Source organism: Gymnodraco acuticeps, unplaced genomic scaffold (genome assembly GCF_902827175.1).
Source record: "Gymnodraco acuticeps unplaced genomic scaffold, fGymAcu1.1, whole genome shotgun sequence".
Taxonomy (NCBI): Eukaryota; Metazoa; Chordata; class Actinopteri; order Perciformes; family Bathydraconidae; genus Gymnodraco; species Gymnodraco acuticeps.
Window position 1 is genome coordinate 93,608 of NW_022992237.1, and position 25,894 is coordinate 119,501.

At 41.8% G+C, this 25,894-nt stretch overlaps 1 protein-coding gene across 1 annotated transcript; it reads right to left on the reverse strand.

The window, feature by feature from the left end:
• osgn1 (oxidative stress induced growth inhibitor 1) lies at nucleotides 1-23,492 on the reverse strand. The gene is made up of 8 exons (XM_034206286.1): nucleotides 23,306-23,492; nucleotides 9,305-9,368; nucleotides 7,247-7,383; nucleotides 6,703-6,894; nucleotides 5,473-5,564; nucleotides 4,531-4,730; nucleotides 3,729-4,072; nucleotides 1-1,607 (listed from the first exon to the last, which is right to left on the reverse strand). Exons 2-8 carry the CDS (start codon nucleotides 9,360-9,362, stop codon nucleotides 1,026-1,028), a joined length of 1,605 nt encoding a protein of 534 aa, XP_034062177.1. The 5' UTR covers nucleotides 9,363-9,368; nucleotides 23,306-23,492; the 3' UTR covers nucleotides 1-1,025.
• Nucleotides 23,493-25,894: the final 2,402 nt, after the last annotated feature.

The following is a 25,894-nucleotide window of genomic DNA, read 5'->3' on the forward strand; positions in this document are numbered from 1 at the left end:
CCCTTGCCAGCGATTCTCTCTCTAGTTTAGCATACTCAGCCCGACTCAGCCTGGTTGTTCCTGGCCCTAGAACCACGATTTAGTCGGGCCAGAAAAAAGGTGAAAAAGTAGCCCCGGGCCAAAACTAGGCCAAGTGGAAGCGCAACCAAAAACGGGCCCCGCACGGCTCGGCACGCTTAAAGTGAGCTACCCGCTGCAGTGGAAACGTGCTATAAGTAACAACAGTATTGCCCAATATATGGACACCGGAGCGTTGTAATACAGATATACGTATCATCGTCCAAAATGCAGACCTGTCCGACTCTATAACCCTTTCTATAGAAATGTGTGTTTATTCACCCGATAGAAATAGGGTTAGGGTCACAGAGTTTTTAAAAGTGTGTTTATATGCGGTAACATTTTCTGTCAGTGTACTCTGGGGGCTTTAGGGAGATTACATTAACAAATAAAAGCCTTTTAAAAAGGTCATAAATTATAAAAAATGTGTCTATTTATTATATGTCTCAGTTCTGGGTGTTTTATCCAGTGGGGAAGAGGCTAAAGTCAATCATCAAAACACATAAAGTGAGGGTGGGGTTCACGACCTCCAGGATCTACTTCCAGGTAGTAAACATGTCAATTTGTGCGTAAATGCAGGTTTTTTTAAACAGTGATAAACAGGCGTCTTTTCCCATTGCAGGTAGACCAGTTTGGCTTTAGGTGTTTTTGTTTCTAGTGTTTCACAGACTACACAAATATAACAAATGTCCAAATGTCATTTAGTCGTCTGTCAGAGCCCAACGTCAGTGGATGATAGAGGGTTTTATCCAGTTGGTAAAGTAAAGCCTTTCCAGAATAAAAATGTAAATGTAAAGAATTTCACGTCTTTCGCTCCAGAGTCCAACCCACACCCACGTTTCTCAAGAGCAGGCGTTATTTTATTCTTTCCCAAAACCAGTGCAAGTCCCGTCTTAAAATCATCATTTAGCAGCGAGTTCGATTTCCTTTCTTCTGTGTTTTCGTTTTAAAATGTGTTTTGTGCCGTGCTACGACTCCCGAACCTCATTTTCCGTCCTCTTCTGTCTGTCCATAAATCTGTCAATCGCCAGGTATTTCTCTCCGTCCTCCTCTTCTTCCCCCCGATGTCTCTTTGCTAAATCGCTCGCTATCGCCAACGCTCCACCTTTCAGGAACCGGACGAAGTTTTCCCCGACCAGCGGCCCCATGGCGTACAAACCGGGCCCCTCCGCCCCCAGAACCTTGTTGGTGAACGGATCCACGTCTATGGGGTTCCTTCGGCAAGTAATGGGTTCCTCCGGGTAGATTCCCAGTGCTCGGCCATTTTCCCGCAAGAAGGAGAGGTTTGGATGAGCTCCAATCAGAACCAGCGCTTTGGAGATCTGCAGAACCGTGCGTTCGCCAGAATCCGACTCAAGGACGCACTTCTTGTCGGGTCTGAACGCCACTACTTTGTATCGCGGGAAACTGAGGTATCCCGAGTAAGAGGAGGAAGAGGAGGCAGGGGGAAGGGAGGAAGAGGAAGAAGAGGAGGAGGTTTGCAGGTTGTGGGCGTGGCTTTGAGGGGGAGGCGGGGCCTGGTACTGCTGCTGAGTCATCATCTGGTGAATCTGCAGGAGGAGACAGGAAGTGAGTGTCAAACAGGTTTTAATACCACAAAGCAAAGAAGGAAAATGGATGGTTTAAAGTGAAAGAGGAATTTCTCTATAGTCAGTCTAACAAAAAAAGCAGGTTGGAGAAACATGAATTTTAAAAGCTGGACTTCTCCATCTGGACTCAAACCATTGACTCCATTAGAGGAACAAGTGGTGTTACAGGACAAGAAGTGAGCATGCTGTAAGCAACACAACAACATGGTAACTTCTTCAAATTCTGTTGATGATGTTTTAGTACATTTTTGGTGTTTTTCGTTAAGTTGTATTTAGACGAGTTGCATAACTGGCTTTAATTCTCTCCTTTCAGAGTATACTCTTATACTCGATGCATCACATGTCTTTATGATAAGTTCCTGCATATTGTGAAACCTCCTTACTTGTTGCTACTCGGGTAGAGCAATATATCTGCAGTTGGCGGCCCTAATCTATACATCTCCGCATCGGCTATTTATTAAAAAAAAAAAAAATTCTTAAAATAAACATTCTAAGAGTAATGTTGAGTTGCAATTTAACTCAGCAAGTGGATAATATTATGAATATATAATATCCTCTTTTTTTCTTTAAATCTGACATTGAACACAAAATAAAAATGCTTCAAATCAGAGATGTTGTCAGGAAATGTAGATGTCTTATGCCCCGGCCACACGAGGACAAAAACGGCCGTTTACGTTACTGTTTAGTGTCATATAGACCATTCGGCCACACGAGGACGACCGCATACGGCACTAAACGACTGAGGAAACGATAACGGGTCCCAAGGTGGATAGAACGGCATACGCAACGCTCTGGGGGGTCAAACAGCTCCGTGTGTGCGCCCTATACGATCATTTTCTGATAATGATTGCGCAATAGCCCCGCCTCTCCCCACCTCTGCTGCTCACCTCCGCGTACCCCGCGCCATTGCTGATGTGTTTCGCCACCAACAACAACAACAACAACAATGGCGGATCGCAGAGTTGCTATCGTGCTCCGGACGCTACTGACCATGCTACAGTTCTTTGTGCAACATCTACAGCAGACTTACACATCCAGGGGGATCTTACTCGCTGCTTTTGTGGATATGTACTGCAGCTTCAGCGATCATTTTCTGATAATGATTGCGCAATAGCCCCGCCTCTCCCCACCTCTGCTGCTCACCCCCGCGTCAAAGTAAACTGCACTCTGAATTCAGATTATTTATCTTTCTCTCGATATGGACATAAACGCGAGAGAAGTCTAATCTGACAGGACGGAGACACCTCTCAAACTACCTAAACTAGTTATAAATATGTTTATTTTTACTGTCGGCCGGGTCACTCATTACTGGATCAGCTGCTGCATGAAACAGACACTGGCGCTGTCCGAAGAGAGGGAGGAAAAAGAGAGGCTCCGTGTATTTTATTATTATATTATATAGAGTCATTATTCATTTGTTTTAAAGCTCAATAAATAACAAAGAAGACCTTTGACCGGCACTTTTATAATTTTGTCGGAAGATTTAAACTTTAATACACGTTGACTGGCGAAAAACTCTGCCCGGTTCCCTCGGCCCCCACCGCGGAGAATAAACAGAAGGGCAACCATGACACCATGCTTCTTCGCTGCTTTTGTGGAGGAAGTTACAGCGCCACGTATAGGCTCCTGCATATGTACTGCAGCTTCTCCAGCGGTTGGAGCTAAACGGAGCTGTCTCGTGTGGACAGACACTATCCGGTGAATAGTGAGGACGGAAGCTTTTTTGCGATTGCGTTTGCGTTAATCCTATGCGTTTAGCCGTTTTCGTCCTCGTGTGGCCGGGGTCTTAGTGGGGTACCTTGTGGTACTCCGTGTAGAGCAATTTGTTTATTTTCTATTGTTAAATTGTCGTATTTTATCAAACATTCATACAAATCAATATATCTGCAATTTGTGTCCCTGCTCTCTAAATATCGCATCGGCTATTTGAACCCATTTAAAATGTAATGTAAAATGTAATGTAGTGCACAATATTGTGAATATAAAATATTTGTATACAAGCCCTTTTTATTCTTTAAATCTGAATAAAAATGCTTCGAATCAGACATGTGGTCAGGAAATGTAGATGTCTTAGTGGGGTACCTTGTGGTACTCCGGGTAGAGCAGTTTGGGCAGCTGGTTGAAGATGAGCCCCGGGTCGTTGACGGAGCGTCTGAAGACGTGGTACACCGGCGTGTTCAGGTGATGGGCTGCCAGAACAGCGTCCGCCGCAGTAAGCCCCGCCCCCACCACCAGCACGGGGTCCGATGATTGGTCGAGCTCTCCGCGGGAGATGGCGGCCTCCAGCTCCCAGAAGGAGTGGCAGACGTGGGGCAGCGACTCGCCCTCGACTCCCAGTCGGGCTGGGATGTCGTGGGTTCCCGTCGCCAGAACCACGTTATGAGCCAGCAGCGAGAACGGAACCTCGTCGGAAACAGTGGAACCATCTGACAGGAAGTGGAGGGAGGACACAGGAAGTGGAGGGTTAATATGAGACTCATTATAACCCTTATGTCAATGGAAAATAATGTTATCATATCATATTTTTAAAGCAGTTTGATTAAGGGGACTTTTCATCCAACAGGGAGAACTTACAAAATATAAAAACAATATAAATTATTACACAATTATTTAATCAACGTAATGCGAAAATATGAATATAGCCTAATTTAAAGAAGTTTAGGAAGGGGGCATGATACAGAAAACAGCTTTAAAAAAAAGCTAATAGATATGAAAATAAGTGAATATTTAGTGTCTAAAAGCTTAAAATATTCTAAATATATTACATATTTTTAAAGACATCCCAGGGTGTTTTATTAAAGTTATAAAACTGTACTTTAAGAGCTTTGAGCACCAGGAAAAGCGCAATATAAATCACATGTATTATTATTATTATTATTGTTACCTCCCAGCTCCTCCCCTTCGCGCCGCTGCAGTCCCGTCACCCTCCAGCAGGGCGGCGATCCCTCCTGGTTGCTAGGCTGCCTGGTTACCCCGGTTACGGTTGTCCCACAGGCGAAGTTCTGCTCCAATGACATCTGGGAAACGTAGTGCTGGTAGTAAGAGGCGATTTCTGCGGGAGTGGCTCGGTCATTACGGACATTTCTGTGGGAAAAATAAACAAGGAAATATATTTAAAAACAAGATACATTCACAGATTTTAATTCATCATTAACACACACAGGCTTAATACATATTTACTTGAATTTAAGAAGTGGTTTTACTATTTGAAACAGTGAAACAACCATTTAGAAAAGGTAATGTTAGTGGGAATACTCCAAGTTAAAGTCTAAACAAGTTGAACAGGAAGTATAGAGGTTCCTGGAAGATAAAAATCAACTTATCAAATCAATATTTTTGAAAGACAAACAAAAAGGTGCGGTGACATTTAACACAAATTGTATTCATGAACACAAACTCAATGCTCTGCGTCTCATGCTTCTTTATGCAGACGTCACTATTAAACTCATTCCAAAAGGCACAATTAAGATTGTTAAAAAGCTCAGCAATGACACCCTCTGGTGGTCAAAGTGGAGGATAGCTCTTGATAAAAACCAGTAAGAACCATTCAAACTCCTGCCGAGGTTAACACTGGTTACATAAAGTCCCTCCTAAATATGTTTAGGATCTTAAAGCCATCTATCCATCCATCTATCTATCTATCTATCTTTAAATCCAGTGAGGGGGAACTGCGTACATTGAGTGCTTCTCTGCATATACTAATACTTTCTGAGGCAAATGAAGGGTTAAATCAATATTATATGTGTTCTGTAATAACCACTCAATACTCGAATATCAGTGTTATAGGCCTATACGTCTATTTAAATACTGTTTCCTGTGCACAGACCTGCGTTTCTCCCTCATCCAGTCTTTGAGTTTGAGTCCAGGAAGCTCCATCCAGTTAGCCAGACTGAGTGTTAGCATGGAGCACTCCATAGCCTGAAACACACACACACACACACACACACACACACACACACACACACACACACACACACACACACACACACACACACACACACACACACACACACACACACACACACACACACACACACACACACACACACACACACACACCACACACACACACACACACACACACACACACACACACACACACACACACACACACACACACACACACACACACACACACACACACACACACACACACACACACACACACACACACACCACACACACACACACACACACACACACACACACACACACACACACACACACACACACACACACACAGTCAATGTCTATTATACAAACAAGTCCAGTCTCATGTCATGCAATACACGGTGTGTTTACAAGCTGCATCCCTTGCATCATGTGCTCTCTGCAGTTTGTGCAAATAAACGGCTGCATGTCGACACAAAGAATATTTGCACACATTTCCATATCCTGTGCCGAGTCTCGGGACAAAGACCCTGCTGTGAAATTAGGTTTTAGCTCGTCAGGAAATGTTTGAAAGATATGTCTGCCGTTTCAAAACAGCAGGTATAGGATTTGATTTATTTCGTATCATGCCATCAAGTATTTTTTTCTATACTTCCTGTATTGCATATTCAAAGCAATACTTTTTACCTTTATTTTATTATCACAGTTATTATTTCAAAACCAGACATTTTTAATCTCTTGTCATTATTTTATAATATTTTTTCAAGCATGATTTTTTTTATTGAAGACAATTTTACCCGTTTTCTTTGAATTCATTGTATTTAATAAATATTTCAAAGCAACACTTCTCTTCCCTGTTGGAGTTGTTATAATTTTATTATTTTGCTATTATAAGCACGAAATAGCTAATGCAAGAATTTGTATTTCCTCATGTATATTTTTTTTAAATGCTATTTTATTTCTAGTCTAGTTTTAATTTCTCTTTTGTACAATGCCTTGTCTTTTTATGCTGCCTATAGTACTATTATTATCAATTTAGATTTAAATTCAAGACTTTTTTTGTCACTTTTATTCAATTTTGTATATTGTTTGTTATTATTTGCTGCTTCAAAGAATATTGAAATAGTACAAGTTATATTTTTAATAGATACTGAGAGTAACGTACGTGCCAGGCGCCCCCCGGCGGGCCCCTCCCCAGCACCAGGTGAGGGACTGATCTCTCAGGCTCGTATCTCCAGTCCAGAGGAGACGAGTGGTCCAGACCAAAGTCGCTGTCAGGGAGCAGCAGCGAATCAAAAAGCACCGCCACGGGGTTAGAGGAGCGGCCCTCCAGACCCTCACACAGGTACTCCAGGTCCTACACACACACACACACACACACACACACACACACACACACACACACACACACACACAATATATTGCTCTATAAGTCAGCAGATAAAGGAAATATTTACATGAAAGATTCTAAAGAGATTTGATAGCTGGTTACTGTTTGTATAAAGTCCAATTCACAACTAGACAATGTAAACAATAACATATGTATTATAACAATAACAACAAAACTGTAGAGTTGGAAACAAACATTACATTTTGCAGATGTTATGTTTAACAATTTTAAGAACAACAGTTTAGCCGATGTCCTGTGTGTGTGTGTGTGTGTGGTGTGCTTGTGAGAGTATGCGTGTGCTTGTGAGTGTGTGTGTTACCTGCTCCAGCAGTGACAGATGTGGCTGTTCCCCCAGTTTGCTGCTCAGCAGGGGGTTTGGGTGCGATACCTCCGGCGACAGGTAGGGGGTCCGACCCGACAGTAGGTAGGAGAGGCAGATCCCTGAGGGGCCGTTACCTGAGAGAGAGAGAGAGAGAGAGAGAGAGAGAGAGAGAGAGAGAGAGAGAGAGAGAGAGAGAGAGAGAGAGAGAGAGAGAGAGTTAATTAACACTTTGAACCTCAGAGTTCAGAGACACAGCAGCAGGCTTCAAGGTTCAAGGCTGTTATTGTCATGTGGAGCTACAGTGTGGTTATGTCAATGAAGATCTGAGGTCATAGGCTCTTCCAACTGGGCAACACTATAACACAGATAAAATAGTAATTGCAATATGATATAATAGATAAATAACTATTAAGTTGGAAACAGATGAATGTTATGGATGTTCTCTCAAGTGTTCAGGTGTTGAATCGTCTTATGGCCTGTGGGATGAAATGAGTCCTGTGGTCTTAGACCTGATGCTGCGGTCACAATTAACACTTTAAACCGCTTTTCTAGATGTAATCATGATTAATTTTGTTTTCTAATAAGCATTACATTTGTGGATTTAAGACACTTTCAGTATACATATTATTGTATTAAATGTCATAATAATAATAATATGTAAGAAACCTGTCTTTGTAAGACATGTTAACGCTGCTTTTTTATCTATTTTATTATATTATTATTAGCAAATATAAATGTTTTAACACAAGACGTTTTATCCCTTTTTATTATTTTAAGGAATAACATTTGTATTGGAATTTTTTTCTCCCTTGATGTTGTTATTATGAGCAATACATATTTCCATTTATAGTTTTTCCACAAATCAGTTTTATGATCTCTCTGCACACACACACACACACACACACACACACACCACACACACACACACACACACACACACACACACACACACACACACACACACACACACACACACACACCACACACACACACACACACGCACACACACACACACACACACACACACAACACACACACACACACACACACACACACACACACACACACACACACACACACATCACACACACACACACACACACACACACACACACACACACACACACACACACACACAACACAACACACACACCATGTTTACATCACTTCAGGGGACATTACATTGACTTACATGCATTTCCTGGAGACTTATCCTAACCTTAACCATAACCAACACATGCCTAACCCTTACCCTAATCCTAATCCTAATCCTAAACCTAACCAAGTCTTCACCCTAAAATTAATGATGCCCCTCATGGGGACCTCCAATTTGTCCCCATAAGGGAGGCGAGTCCCCACACGTGACTGTGTAAACAGATTTAGGTCCCCACAAGTATGGTAATGCTAGGCCACACACACACACACACACAGCTCTGTTAGGGTTGTGTAAGCGCTGTCACTGAATAACCTCGTTATGAAAGTCATCGGAGCGACATTCTGACTCACATTCACCTGTGCAACGACTCAGCAGAAGCTCAGACGCAACAGAGCAGTGAAAATAAAAAACACATTTACAGACAAGGAAAGTATTTATAGAAATCAATTACAAAGGGAAATAGTCAGTTTATGAGCAGGTCCATTAAACAACATCGACATCTGCCTCATATGTTATTTGAAACAGATGAATTCAATGACTTTTCTGAAACTATCCCATGCTACTAAACTGCTTTTATCATTTTGGACAGATCAATATGATATTTAGCACAGTTGTCTCTTATTTTTAAACACTTAAGGTGTGTTCTTCAACGTTACCTGGGAATGCAGCTGAGACTTTGCGCTGCGTTCAGGCGCTTTGGAGAAGGTAGGAAAAAGGGGAATTGTGCCGTTTCATATTGAGCTACAAATTACACATACGCAGCGAAACAAAGTCAGTCAGTGAGAAGCTGCGTCCGCTCTAAGGCTCTCCATTCGTATGATGGAAAGTGTGTGTGTGTGTGTGTGTGTGTGTGTGTGTGTGTGTGTGTGTGTGTGTGTGTGTGTGTGTGTGTTTCTTACCGATGATCACCACAGGCAGAATCTCTCCAGGGATAATTTCTTTATCTTGAAAATCCATTTCGACCTAGGAGAGAAAATACATTATTATTATGAAATGTATTTTTTATTATAATACAATATGTATTGATTATTATTTAATTATTTGTTATTATTATTTAATATATTTGTATTATTATTTAGTTTATTTTGTATTATTCTTATTTAACTTATTGTATTATTATTAAATGTATTATTATTATTATATAATAATTATTTTATTTATTTTTTATTATTCTGATTATAATTATTTTCATTACAATTGAGTTTTTGTTCACTACCTTAATACACGCACAACATACTAAATATATTCACTGCAAGAAGCCGCACAAATCAAATGTGAGTTCTGATTAATAAGTACATGAACCAAAGCACAGTTTCAAGGTACTTTACGTCATTATTACTTTAACAGGTTTTGGTCCATTAACAGTCAGAGTGAGAAGGTTAATCATTGCTCAGTCAGGTCTCTATGGTCAGTACATTTCCACCACACACACACACACACACACACACACACACACACACACACACACACACACACACACACACACACACACACACACACACACACACACACACACACACACACACACACACACACACACACACACACACACACACACACACACACACACACACACACACACACACACACACACACACACACACACACACACACACACACACACACACACACACACACACACACACACACACACACACACACACACACACACACACACACACACACACACACACACACACACACACACACACACACACACACACACACACACACACACACACACACACACACACACCCACACACACACACACACACACACACACACACACACACACACACACACACACACACACACACACACACACACACACACACACACACACACACACACACACACACACACACACACACACATTGCTGTTCGTATAAAGTCCAATTCATAAGTGGACAATGTAAACAATAAAATGTGTTGTTTAAATATAACACGGCTGAAAACAAACATTTAATTCAGCATATTTTCCCGAAATGCGGGTTACATGAATGGAAACCTGCAAAATACTGAAGTAACGGCTCAAATAATTCTACAATTAAGGATTTATTTGACATAATTGTTGTCAAATTTAGAAATCTTTGAGTCTCTTGCTCGACATAAAGAGCTCCTGATGTTGGAAGGTTTCTTTTGTAAAACAATAACATTAGTAACTTCTTCGAGGCGTCACATGATTATTCTTTGCCACAGAGCACCGTTTATTCAGCTGATACCGGATAGCGAGCGCTGCAGGGAGATCTCATTTCACACAGGCGCCTCTAAAGGTGCTTTTGACCACATTTAAAAAAAGGTTCATGCATTAAAAAAGCAGCTGGAGCTGAAAACCGCTGCAGCAGAGAAACTTATATCTGACGTTAAGATGTAGAGCTTTTAGCGTTTATCACTGAAAAGAGATTTTTTTATTTGATTTTTGCTACATTTGAGGACTGGGGGCGGACGAGTTCGGGAGGAAATATGTACTCCGGATCTTGAACTGTTATCCATTTCGCTTCGCCCCTTCTACTTGCCTAGAGAGTTCCCCCAGCTGTTTTTTTTACTATAGTTTACATTCACCCACGGGCGAACGCCTCAGCAGCCACTCAGCTGATTGAGGAAGTTACTAACAGACTGGACTCCCTCTCCCCCGATGCTCCTACATTTATTTTAGGAGATTTTAATCACTGTCAGGTGCATAAGACCTTAAAACATACGAGCAGTATGTCACATGTCCTACAACTTTAAATACATCCACTATTGACTTATGTTACGGCACGGTGCCTGGTGCGTTCAAGTCCCTGACCATGCCCCCTTTTGGAGCTTCATACCACACGAGCGTTCTTTGGTGCCGATCTACAAACCCATCTGCAGGAAACAAGTGTGCACAAAAAAAAACTGTGAAATGTTGGACAGAGGAAAGCATTGCCACCTCACAGGCATGCTTGGACTGCACGGATTGGGATGTGTTTTATAGCTCATGCTCTGATCTCAATGAACTGACGTCAACTGTCTCATCCTACATATTATTTTGTGTGGAGTCTAACATTCCTTGTAAAGACATTACCGTCTTCCCTAATAATAAGCCGTGGGTCACGAAGGAACTAAAGAGTGTTATAAATAGAAAGAAACGTATCTTTTATACTGGAAGCAGTCAGGACAAAAAAGAAATTAACAGAGAATTAAGAAATGAGATAAGAAAAGCTAGAATAGCTTATAGGGATAAGGTGGAACTCAAATACAGCAGAGGAGATCTCCGGGAAGCCCAGAGGGGAATCAAATCAATGTCCTCCATCTCCCAGGGTAACAACAATGACAGGGCTAGGAATACCATTAACATTGAGGGAACACATGAGGCAGACCTGCCCAATGCTTTTAACATTTTTTATTCTCGATTCGAGAAAAATGATTTCTCCATAAACACCTCAACCCTTAGAGAGTCTCTCTCCCCTATCTCAGACAAAGTCATTGAACAGGATGATGTTAGGAATCTCTTAAAACGAGTCAATATTAGGAAGGCCCCAGGTCCTGACCATATCTGTGGGCGGACACTCCAGTATTGTGCTAGCGACCTCTCTGGTGTTTTCCAGCATATCTTCCAATTGTCACTTCAGAATAGCCAAATTCCTGATATGTGGAAATCCTCAACTGTAATTCCCATCCCTAAGAAGCCTCATCCTAAAGTCCTAAACGACTTCAGACCGGTGGCTTTCACGTCATTGGTAATGAAAGTGTTTCAAGAAATTGTTAAAGGCCTTGTCATGTCAGTAATAGGAGGTGAACTTGATCCACTACAATTTGCGTATCAGGCAGGGAGAGGCGGAGAGGATGCAAAGCTTTGTATACTGCACCCTCCACAAACACCTTGAAAAGCCACAAGCCCATGCCAGGCATTTGCTGACTTTTCTTCAGCATTTAACACAATGCAGCCGCATCTCCTGGTGGAGAGCCTATTATGTTATTTTAAACTGCCCGATCAACTTGTTTTATGGATTTTAAACGTTCTAACTAATAGAGAGCAGAAGGTGTTGACAGAGGTGTCATGGACACCTCTCTGACTCTGTCATCACTTCCACGGGCTCGCCTCAAGGATGCGTTCTTTCGCCCCTACTTTTTATAATGTACACTGTTAAATGCAGGAGCATGCAAGACAACAGCTACCTGGTTAAATTCTCTGACGATACCGCCCTCTTGTCCCTCCTTAGCGGCTCAGAATCAGGAGGGTGCTCTTGCCGATTTTATTTCCTGGTGTGATGACACTTTTCTGGATTTAAATGTCTCTAAAACCCAGGAATTGATCATTGATTTTAGACGTCACAGGGATGTTCCTAAGGAGTGCATCATACACAATGACAAGGTAGAAATTGTCACATCATACAAATACTTGGGCACCATTTTCGATGACCACCTCAAATTTGATGTGAATACTGAGTGTATTTTGAAGCGGGGTCAACAGAGAATGCACCTTCTTCGCAAACTGAACTCTTTCTCTGTCAGGCCTTTCATTCTTTGTCGTTTTTACCAAGCATTCATTGAGAGCCTTATTTGTTTTTCTTTGATCTGCTGGTTCCATAGCCTCACACTGAAAGACAGGAACAGCCTGAACAGCATTGTTAAAACCTGCTCCAAGATCATCGGCGTGAAACAGAGAGACTTAAATTCCTTCTGTAACCAACAGATTCTGTGGAAAGCAGAGAGCATTCTGAACTCTCCAGGTCATGTACTCTCCAGGTCACGTACTCTCCAGGTCGTGTACTCTCCAGGTCGTGTACTCTCCAGGTTGTGTACTCTCCAGGTCGTGTACTCTCCAGGTCGTGTACTTTCACATGAATCTCGTCTGTTGCCTTCAGGGCGTAGATATGCTCTACCTGATCAAAGGACTAAGCGCTTTTCTAAATCATTCATCCCTTCTGCACTCAAACTTTTAAATTATTGAAAGGCTTTTAACTTGATTATTTATTTATTTATTATTGTGATGCTTTGAACTATTTATAGTGTAAATTGGAATGATCCACATCTGTGCTCCCGGGTGTGTCTGTGTGTTTTCTTCTTGTATGTTCCTGCCTGTGTTCATGACATCAGCTGCTGCTCATAACCAATTGCCCCTTGCGGGGTTAATAAAGTTGTTGATTGATTGATTGATTGATTATTCGATTTATTTATTTATAAGATGGTCGATAAGTACCTGAGTTTCAGTATCCCACATCTGTATTGTATTTAACACATACGACTAGGGTTGGGAACCGAAACTCGGTTCCAGATGAGAACCGATAAGAAAATGCCGGGTACCGGGTACCCATACAAAATACACAATTTCGGTTCTGCTTAACGGTTCCTAAACGCGGTAGACCCTGTATTCCAGCGGGTCCGTCTGCACCGCGGTGCTGCGGTGACCCGGTGGAATACAGGGCGGACCTGGAGAATCACAGAATGGCCGGTCGTCAGCGGGCCGTTGACGGCCGGCTCGGTACGCTGACGGCCGGCACCGCCCTTCATTTTTTTAAACGGCATCATATAAATTGCGCTGACAGGCGACAGAGGTCCACAGTTGCCCCGCAGCGATGCTCCCCCGCCCTCCCGTAGACATTTCACGAGCTCAGTCACTTCATAACACCAAAGATAGGTCGCGGTAAACACTCTGAAGTGAGGCTCCACTACACTAAAAAATAAAAATAAAAGGCAAAGTGTAATGCCTGTTAATAGCTTGCCACAGGCATAGCTCAGTTAAAATAAAGCACAGCTATTGTGCAATACATTTGTATTGCATGTATATTTTTTAGTAACAATTTCAGTTAAAGCTTTTAAGAATAAATATATTTTTGTTATCTAAACGTTTGACCTCTTTATTTTACAATTTTGGAATCGAAACGGGGAATCGATAAGAATCGGAATCGATACATTTCAAACGATACCCATCCCTACATACGACCATATTTTATATTTTTCTAAAATACATTCGTATTATTGTTGTATATAAAGGAACCGTAGTTCTGAAGGTGGAGCAAACGTAGGGTCTATTTTTTGTATTATTTAAAATGAAACTCCTTTGTTTACTTACAAAATATAGTGACGTTAATATTTAACACTTGCGCTTCTATTGGCTAGCACTCCAACACATTGTACATGATAGGCTAAGGGGCGGGACATCTCTAAGCTAGTTGACCAATCACAACAGAGCCGGCCAGCTAACCAATCAGAGCAGACTGGGCTCTGGTTTCAGACAGAGGGTGAAAAGAGGTGCTGCAGCACAGGCAGTATGAGAACAATAAAGAGCTTGTTGAACTTTAAAGCATGGAGACATGTCCCAGCTGCTTTAAAAACAAAGTCTTAAAGATGACTTTTATTATTGATTTATTGATTATGCATTCTAATTAGAAAATGGGAGAAAATGGAGGAAGGTTTCCGAGGTAAATGTCTTGCTTTGTCAGTCTAAAACCTCAAGATATTCACTAAATATACAATAAAACGTCATTTTCTTTCATGTCTGCATGGTAAACTGCTTAAAGGGTTAATGGATTATAAAAGTAATTGCAGCTTTTTCAAAATTAAGAGTTTTTGTGGACGAGGGGTTAGACTATGGAAGGGTTCAACGAGTTTACAAACAGATGATATCAACTTTAATCTCACTCGTGTCCACTCTAGCAGAGACTGGGCGCGGTGGGACAATCTGCAGAGTCATGCTTACACAGCCAGGCAGAAAGAGAAGCATGAAGTCAGAGGGAGACGTGTGAAATAAAAAGAGGAAGAGGAGGAGGAAGAGGAGGGCAGATAAAAGGAGGGAAGAATAAACCACAAAGAGAGAGAGAGTTCACTACTAAGAAATATGGAGAGAAGTTTGGAGATAAAGACGTTACATGAGCAGTGCAGCGTTGGCAGCAAGCCCTGTGTTTCAGAGTTCACACACACACACACACACCCCCCCCCCCCGACTTCCTTGTGGAACTGATGTGTCAGTGTGATTTGTTTTTCTTTGACAGAATGTTACGTGTTTGCCAAGAAGAGTTGACTAACGCTGGGCTACAGTCACACACACTGGAGCCCATTGTTCCCAAGTGTATCCATTAACTATCAAATCTGGCAAATAAGCAGTTTATTTTTTAATTGAAACCAAGAATCTGTAATTCCACTTTGCAGTTACCACGTGATGTCTGTGTTTTATTTACGATACACATTAGTTAACTTTTAACATGAGTCTACTTTAAAGAGTCCTCTCCTGCTGATGTTCAGGTGTATATCAGTATGTAGTGTCTCTATTTTAAAGAGTCCTCTCCTGCTGATGTTCAGGTGTATATCAGTCTGTAGTGTCTCTACTTTAAAGAGTCCTCTCCTGCTGATGTTCAGGTGTATATCAGTATGTAGTGTCTCTACTTTAAAGAGTCCTCTCCTGCTGATGTTCAGGTGTATATCAGTATGTAGTGTCTCTATTTTAAAGAGTCCTCTTCTGCTGATGTTCAGGTGTATATCAGTATGTGGTGTCTCTATTTTAAAGAGTCCTCTTCTGCTGATGTTCAGGTGTATATCAGTATGTAGTGTCTCTATTTTAAAGAGTCCTCTTCTGCTGATGTTCAGGTGTATATCAGTATGTAGTGTCTCTATTTTAAAGAGTCCTCTTCTGCTGATGTTCAGGTGTATATCAGTATGTGGTGTCTCTATTTTAAAGAGTCCTCTCCTGCTGATGTTCAGGTGTGTATCAGTATGTAGTGTCTCTACTTTAAAGAGTCCTCTCCTGCTGATGTTCAGGTGTATATCAGTATGTAGTGTCTCTACTTTAAAGAGTCCTCTCCTGCTGATGTTCAGGTGTATATCAGTATGTAGCGTCTCTACTTTAAAGAGTCCTCTCCTGCTGATGTTCAGGTGTATATCAGTATGTAGTGTTTCTACTTTAAAGAGTCCTCTCCTGCTGATGTTCAGGTGTATATCAGTATGTAGTGTCTCTACTTTAAAGAGTCCTCTCCTGCTGATGTTCAGGTGTATATCAGTATGTGGTGTCTCTATTTTAAAGAGTCCTCTCCTGCTGATGTTCAGGTGTGTATCAGTATGTAGTGTCTCTACTTTAAAGAGTCATCTCCTGCTGATGTTCAGGTGTATATCAGTATGTAGTGTCTCTACTTTAAAGAGTCCTCTCCTGCTGATGTTCAGGTGTATATCAGTATGTAGTGTCTCTACTTTAAAGAGTCCTCTCCTGCTGATGTTCAGGTGTATATCAGTATGTGGTGTCTCTATTTTAAAGAGTCCTCTCCTGCTGATGTTCAGGTGTGTATCAGTATGTAGTGTCTCTACTTTAAAGAGTCCTCTCCTGCTGATGTTCAGGTGTATATCAGTATGTAGTGTCTACTTTAAAGAGTCGTCTCCTGCTGATGTTCAGGTGTATATCAGTATGTAGTGTCTCTACTTTAAAGAGTCCTCTCCTGCTGATGTTCAGGTGTATATCAGTATGTAGTGTCTCTACTTTAAAGAGTCCTCTCCTGCTGATGTTCAGGTGTATATCAGTATGTAGTGTCTCTTCTTTAAAGAGTCCTCTCCTGTTGATGTTCAGGTGTATTTCAGTATGTAATGTCTCTACTTTAAAGAGTCCTCTCCTGCTGATGTTCAGGTGTATTTCAGTATGTAGTGTCTCTTCTTTAAAGAGTCCTCTCCTGCTGATGTTCAGGTGTATATCAGTATGTAGTGTCTCTTCTTTAAAGAGTCCTCTCCTGCTGATGTTCAGGTGTATTTCAGTATGTAATGTCTCTTCTTTAAAGAGTCCTCTCCTGCTGATGTTCAGGTGTATATCAGTATGTAGTGTCTCTACTTTAAAGAGTCCTCTCCTGCTGATGTTCAGGTGTATATCAGTATGTAGGGTCTCTACTTTAAAGAGTCCTCTCCTGCTGATGTTCTGGTGTATATCAGTATGTAGTGTCTCTACTTTAAAGAGTCGTCTCCTGCTGATGTTCAGGTGTATATCAGTATGTAGTGTCTCCACTTTAAAGAGTCCTCTCCTGTAGGGCTGCACGATTTTGGGTGGAAAAAAAAAATCTAATTGCGATTTTTCTGACAGATATTGCGATTCGATTTGCGATATTTGTTTTTAAGCGACCCAACGGAAGTTTATTGTAAAATGCGGCCATATCTCCAGCTAGGAAGGTCGCATCAACGTGCTCCCGTCTCTAGCACCCCTTAGCCCGAGCTACGACTGAAAGAACTAAACTTACATGAAACTTCCGTTGGGTTGCTTTAAAGTCAAGCTTCTGCTCCTGCAGGACATCAGCAGACAACAAAAACATGTAAATGTTCTACCATAAAAAAAACATTCAATTGGATCTTTTTCAGTTTACCAAAGACTTGCACATTAAAAATCTATCTATCTTTGTTTTTGCTAAAATATATTAAAGTAAGGTACTGTTTTACATGATAGGCTAAGGGGCGGGACATCTTTAAGCGGTTGACCAATCACAACAGAGCTAACCAATCAGAGCAGAGGTGAAATTATACTGTTTTCTAGGGCTACAATTTAAGATTCACATTTTAAATAATCTTGCCATTTGTTTTCTCATTTTATTACTTGGGCTATAATACGTTAGGAAAAAGTGAAAAATGTCCATTCCAGTTTGTTAAAATCCAGACTAATGTCTTAAAATGTATTGTTTTGGTTCCCCAAATCTCACGAATATTGACTTTATTTTGAATATCAAATATCATATCATTATCTCCATTTCTGAGAGGCGGGAAATAGCGTTTTCTGACATGGAAAAATAACCTATATACAAAGATCAGTAAACATGTATTTGTGTATGTTTTTTGTGGGATGGCACAAACAAGGCGTTTAGAATAAAGAAATAAAGAAAGTGAGCTTACTTTGGTGCACTTTTAAAAAGGTCCTAACAAAACCACAAAATTAACTTTAAATAACAAGAGGATCCTTTGGTTTAAATGTGTCACCAACAGGACTCATGTTCCTCTGCTGCAGATATGGCCAGCTCTGATCCAGCTGCTTTATCCGAGTCATATGTTATTTTTAAGGCGACACTCCCTGAGCTTCAGTCTCTATCACTTCAGAAAGGCTGCATGTCTCTGAAGTCAGCCTGAGGCGAGTCTCTCGTCTGCCATCGGCACCTCGAGTGACACTTTAAAGATTTCCGCACTAACGAGAAAACGCCCGCACAAGTCCCCAGCTGACACAGAAAGCGACGCAGGTTCTGGTCCAGGCTCTCGTCATCTCACGCCTAGACTACTGCAACTCCCTCCTGGCTGGTCTACCTGCATGTGCCATCCGACCTCTGCAGCTCATCCAGAATGCAGCGGCTCGTCTGGTCTTCAACCTTCCTAAATTCTCCCACACCACTCCGCTCCTCCGCTCCCTTCACTGGCTTCCAGTAACTGCTAGAATCCACTTCAAGACACTGGTACTTGCTTACCATGCTGCGAATGGATCTGGCCCTTCCTACATCCAGGACATGGTTAAACCGTACACCCCAGCACGTGCACTACGCTCTGCATCAGCCAAACAGCTCGCTGCACCCGCACTGCGAGGGGGACCCAAGTTCCCATCAGCAAAAACACGTGGGTTTGCTATCCTGGCTCCAAGATGGTGGAATGAGCTCCCCATTGACATCAGGACGGCAGATAGCTTGCACATCTTCCAGACTGAAAACTCATCTCTTTCGACTCCACTTCGAGCGATAGAACTATTAACGAAGCACTTTTACACTAATAAAGGACTGGCTTATCTAAAGCCAGTTGAGTAGCACTTGAAATGTTTGGCTCTATGAAACCTGATGTACTTTATGATTCTGTTTTCTTCAAGGTTGTGTCTCTGGTCGAATGTACTTATTGTAAGTCGCTTTGGATAAAAGCGTCAGCTAAATGCAATGTAATGTAACAAGTGCAGCTATGAAGATAATAACTGCTGCGCGGTAATACAGACCGACTGACAGAGTAGTGGCTGCCAACCTTCTGTTTATTATGATCTATGAGTTAGTACTGACATGGCTCATGGTGCGCTTTGTTGTAATGAAGAAGCACTGGTTTGAAAGTCACTTTTTGTTTCACCGTTATTGGTTCTGTGACTCAGTTTAACCACACACACACACACACACACACACACACACACACACACACACACACACACACACACACACACACACACACACACACACACACACACACACCACACACACACACACACACACACACACACACACACACACACACACACACACACACACACACACACACACACACACACACACACACACACACCACACACACACACACACACACACACACACACACACACACACACACACACACACACACACACACACACACACACACACACACACACACACACACACACACACACACACACACACACACACACACACACACACACACACACACACACACACACAAGGCAAGGCAAGGAAATCTAGACCGTAAAATAATTAAACAAGTGAGTGCCTGTTTTTCCTGGCCAAGGTCAGGGTCCTTGAACACAACACAAGCCTAACGTGGTATATGTCTCGTCTGACAGGGGTGTAGTTCTGACGGAGAGCACCAGAACGCAGCTCCGCTCCGGCACTTCCAAAAATGGCAGTACCCATAAGGAGCCGTACACATGCTGCAGTTTTTGCGTGGCTGTGTCTTTAGTTGAAAGCCCAGTGACGATCTGTTCATCTGTCACACTGATCATACAGACAGTCAATAACTTTGTTGTTATTAGCATCTGGTTAGCTAGCTATGCTAACGAATATAAGAAGCTTTTTCTCCAACCAGTGAGGTAAAGGCACATCTTTATATGATCATTATAGTTATAAAAAAATAAGAGAATAAAGTAAACAGGTATAAAATACTATATGACAGTAAAAAAAAGTTGTTACAGTTTGAAAGGAGAGTGATTTGTAAAATATCCATAAAGAAAAAGAAAATCTGTTTACAGTTCTGTTCCATATGGGTGTTGAGAGATGTATCCATAGGTCACCTCATGTTGCTCTCAAAGTGCACCAGATTGATGCTTTTAACTTCAACATTTAAAAATAAATCTTCCCGGGGGATTATCCCCCCCCCGGACCCCCCTAGAGGAGGTTAGGTCCCCCCCACTTAAATCATGTTCACATGGATAGGAAACAAAATACATTTGCACACATCTTGTGTCCATATCTTTCTGTTTTGGAGGTCATGCCACAACCGTGCACGTGCATGCGTACGCGTGTCATGGCCAGATATCTGGATTCAGAGGTTGATTTTTCTTTGCACAGCATGAAAGAAAGGTGAAATGAATGGGCTGTGATTTTAGTTTTTTTAAGCAGAGGTCAATAATTTGTACGGCCCTCGGAGGATGTTGAAAAAATTGAAATGGCCCTTGAGAGGAAAAAGGTTCCCCACCCCTGATCTAAAGTAACTATGCATAACCTATATAGCTGAACTCCTCCAGCGCTACACCCCAGGCAGAGCTTTAAGGTCTGCTGACCAGCTGCTGCTGGTAGCGCCCAAGACCAGGCTCAAACCCCGAGGGCACCGAGCCATCGCAGCGGCTGGCCCCAGGCTCTGGAACACTCTGCCCCTCCACGTGAGGTCGGCCCAGACCTGGGGGTTAAATCAACACTTCTTCCCCCTGGCCTTCTAGTCAGAGCGGAGCACGACCCATGACATTTCCCAGTGTTTGATTTTATATTTGCTGTTAATAATAAGCGTTATATTACGGAGTTATAATTATTATTATTATTGTGTTCGTCACTTTGATCACCCACTGTCCAACAATGGTATTCAGACGCTCATCAGAAGCCAACCTCCTATCCATCCCCACCCGCACCAATCACCGGACCTGGGGGGACAGAGCCTTCTCCGTCGCTGCCCCCTCCCTCTGGAACTCACTCCCACAACCCATCAGAGACTGCACTGACCCCCCCACCTTCAAAAAACTTACAAAAACTCACCTCTTCAATCTGGCTTTTAATGTGTGATTATTTTTGTATTATTTGACTTTAACTATATATTTATTTGTTGTTCCTTCCTTTTCTTTTCTCTTCACTATATTTGTAAAGCGTCTTTGAGCACCTGTAAAAGCGCTAACAAATTAAATATATTATTATTATTAATGCACTCTATAAAAATACTCCATTACAAGTAAAAGTACTGCATTAATCCTACTTGTACTTTAGGTATTAAAAGCTACTTGTTATGCAAGAAATGGCTTCTCTGATTTGTTCTGCTTTTTAACTTAAAGGTGGGGTAGGTACGTTTGAGAAACAATAGATCCATTACAAAATATCATCAGTGGAAGCCGTAGTGCTGTAAAAAGCACGACCAATCATCTGAGCCGGCTAAAGTAACTGGATGGCCTACCTGCCTGTCAGCCTTCCATCTGTGCACAAACTTATCTCGTGCCCTCATTGGTCATGTGCGTGTTCGTGTGTGTTGGAGGAGGGGCTCTGTGAGGAAGTGGCAGATTTGTTCCGGTTGTGTATTTTCAGATTCTAGCGCACTCCAGCTGGTTTCTCAAACTTACCTACCCCACCTTTAAGATTTGAAATACAAGACTTTGGCTTCAGAGTATTTATCGCCCCACTGGTGATTGATTGTACTGGAGTCATAGTTCACTAATACAGTAGTAATACCACATGATACAAATGTACAGGATAAAGTACATTCAAAATCCTACTTAACTACTGAGAAGTAGATTATGCAAAAAAGGGCTTCTTTGATGGTGTTTTTTTTATATTTAGTGGAGCAATTTTTCAAAGTATTTCTACACAGTGATATTAATGTCACCCCACTGTATAAGGTAGGACTGTCATTGGTACACACACACACACACACACACACACACACACACACACACACACACACACACACACACACACACACACACACACACACACACACACACACACACACACACACACACACACACACACACACACACACACACACACACACACACACACCACACACACACACACACACACACACACACACACACACACACACACACACACACACACACACACACACACACACACACACACACACACACACACACACACACACACACACACACACACACTTCATTAATTACAAGACATGAAAAGCCCCACTTTAAATCATAGTATCTTGAAGTCAATTAATTCTTTAAATTGTACATACATTGTAATACAAAGCATTCATGAGGATTTGTAACTTTTCTTTTTATATGATATTTTACTTTGTAGAAACTATTAACTCGAATAATTACATAATTACAATTGTATTTTATTTTTTTAAACGGACTAATAACCAGATAAATCCAAGTCAAATAAAACTCATTTGATTTGGAATAAAATATTAAATAAATAAATATAAGACATACAAAATAATAATTGTATGACTCTATTCTGAATTATGCAAAAAGGCACCACTTTAAATCATAATTTTGTTTTAAATCAGTCATTTTACATGAAAAAAAGCGTCAAAAAACAGACTTATGATCCAAGTCAAATAACACTAATTTGATTTTGAATTAATACAAGACATGACAAATAATAATTATATATAAATGTGATGGATAATAAACTAGTCTGAATCTGGATAATGCCTAAAGCACCACTTTATATAAAAAAAATTAAAAATCAGTTATTTTGCATGAAAAAAACCGTAAGAAAAACGGATTTATAACCAAATAAATCCAAGTGGGCCGAGAGCAATGAACCATTTAGTCGACTAACCGACAGAGGGGCATTATGAGTGAAGTTGATAGATATACAGCCTGAGTGTGCAGAGACCTCCCGCCCACCCTGCTCTGAACTGAATGACTCACATCGTGTCAGAGTGAGCTGAGGACACAGGAAACCCTCACCATTAACACACATTTTCCATATAAACAAAGCTAATAACACACCAGCGACCCTTTAGTAACACACTTCCTGCAGCTTAATATCAGCTCAAGATGAAGGTTACTCACAGATAACGATGTGTCCTCCTCCAGCTCTCAGAAGGTCTTTCAAGAAGGAGGTCTAGTTTTGTGTCTATTCTTCTGCTCACTCTCTCATTTCACGTAGTTTTTGTTCCCCTCGCTTTACTGGGTTTCTTCCATTTAACATGTGCGACCCAAACCGTGCTGCTGCCGCTCAGAGCTGCACACACACAGATTATATACCGCTACATTAACGTTACGTGAGTCCGGCCCGCCGACCAATCAGCAACGAGCTCTTGGCTTCGCCCCGCCCACCGACGCGATGTCGTCAGACAAACATAGATCGTCTAATGTTCACAAGATGGACGTTTTTCCTTTTTTTGCAGTGGTGTTAGATTCTCTTTTTTTTACTAAGCTTTATTTCAGTCTATTGGTCACAATGACTCGGCAATTTGATGCAACACAAACACTTAACCTATCAATATAAACCCATAAATACCAATATGTTTATTATATAATGTATTTAAACTGCAATTTGATGCAACTCAAACCCTTAAAGTATCCTCCTAAAACCCATACATTCCATTATGTATATTATAGGCTATAATTTATTACAACTGTAATTTATATAATATCATTTGTATACATTGTGTATATAGACTCTTCTTGCACTATTTCTATTTTATTTGTATCTACGTGCACATCTCAAAACATTCTCTTGCACTATTTGATCTGTTTTATGTCCTATATTCATGTTGCTCTGTTGGAGGAGCCTGGGACTTCAGTTTTTCATTGCCATATCTACACTGTACTGTCTGCTGTGCACGTGATGATAAAGCCTTGAAACTTGAAACATATGTTGCTGTAGTTCAAGATTCAATTAAAAGGTTTTAATGTCATGTTTTAAAGCTACAGTGTAGAAACCTGGTTAAATAAAGGATATATATAAATAGCAATGACATTCTTCATACAACCTTTGTATCTCTTTAAATGTTACTCAGATTGTTGACACTGACAGTCCTACTCGCCCTAATATTAAGTCCCCAAATAAATCCTCCCTAATTGATCTCATTTTAACTAATGTTCCCTATAAATACTCAGCTGTGGGAGTATTTGCGAATTATCTGAGTGACCACTGTGTTGTAGCCACAATTAGGACACTAAGGTCCAAAAGGTTAAACCTCTTATTATCATCAAGAGAGACATAAAACATTTTGTGGAGCAGGGTTTTGTGCATGATCTGTTTGGGTTTGATTGGGGAAAAATCGATTTGTGTGATGATGTTGAGACTGCATGGTTTTATTTTTATCTTGGTTTTATGGAAATTATAGATAGACATGCACCCCTGCGTAAATTTAGAGTGAAGGGACGAGACAATCCTTGGTTTTCTGCTGAATTATCTATTCTCCTACATGAGAGAAACAAGTCCTGGGCAAAGGCTAGGAATCAGGCTCAGAGGTAGAATGGCTGCGTTTTAGGCAGCTAAGAAATAGCTTCACTTCACTTGTCAAAAGTGCTAAATCTAAGTATTATCTGTCAGTTACCACAAAGAACCTGAACAACCCTAGACAATTCTGGAAAGCCATAAAATCGATATCCACCGGTGATTTTGAACTCTCCCTTGCCCCCGGGCCGTCCGCCCGAGATCCCTTCCTGGTCCTCTGCTGTGCCTCTGGGCGGTCAGCTCAGTCCTGTCCTCCTGACCCCCTCCACCCACCCTGGTGGCCTAGTGATGACGACATCCGCAGCAAACCAATATGTTCCGGCTGCACCTGTCCAACCACCATATCAACCACAGTACGCACCAGCGCTGTACCCGGCTCACCAGCTACCAGCTACACAACAGCCAGTGGCCCAACATCCAGTGTTTATGCCTCAGCAATCTTCCTACGTGCCACACAACTGGTCTGTAGCACCTTCACCTTATACACAGTCTGATGTCCCCCAGCAGACAGCGTATCAGTCTCTGCCTGTCCTTCCGGCACAGTATGCGTACCAACAGCCGCAGTACCAGCAGCCGCAGTACCAGCCGCCGCAGTACCAGCAGGGTCATCTAAAATCGGCGTACCAACTGTAGCCTGGCCCATCGGCTCAGCCAGCCTATCAACTAGTGCCTTCCACCCCTGGTCCATTAATGCAGCAGCCTGTACCAGCCCTGCCAGTCCAGTATTCCGTTCAACCACAGCAGTCACTGTATGGGTCAAGTGCTCCCCTGCCTCCTAGACAGCCAGTCCCAGTACCTAAACTGCCTAAATTGATGCGTGACAGCGAGAGAGAATTTACTGACCTAAAGATGGCGCTGGACAACTTACTCAGTGACCACACTGAACTGTCTGAGCATTACAAGTACCGTGTTCTCATGGAACAACTAGTTCTGGATGAGGCCCAGTTAATAGCCCAGTCCTGCAGGCATTACGCCCAGCCTCACACGGCCGCCATGCAGGCCTTACAGCGGCAATATGGACAGCCACACCAGCTCGTACAAAGCGAGATCGCAACTATACTGAACTCTCCTGACCTCAAAGCTGGAGATACCAAAGCATTCCAGAGCTTCGCGCTAAGCGTTGACCTATTAGTAGGTATGCTGACGTCGCTGGAGGGACCCAACGGGATGGAAGTGATGTCGACTGGCCATGT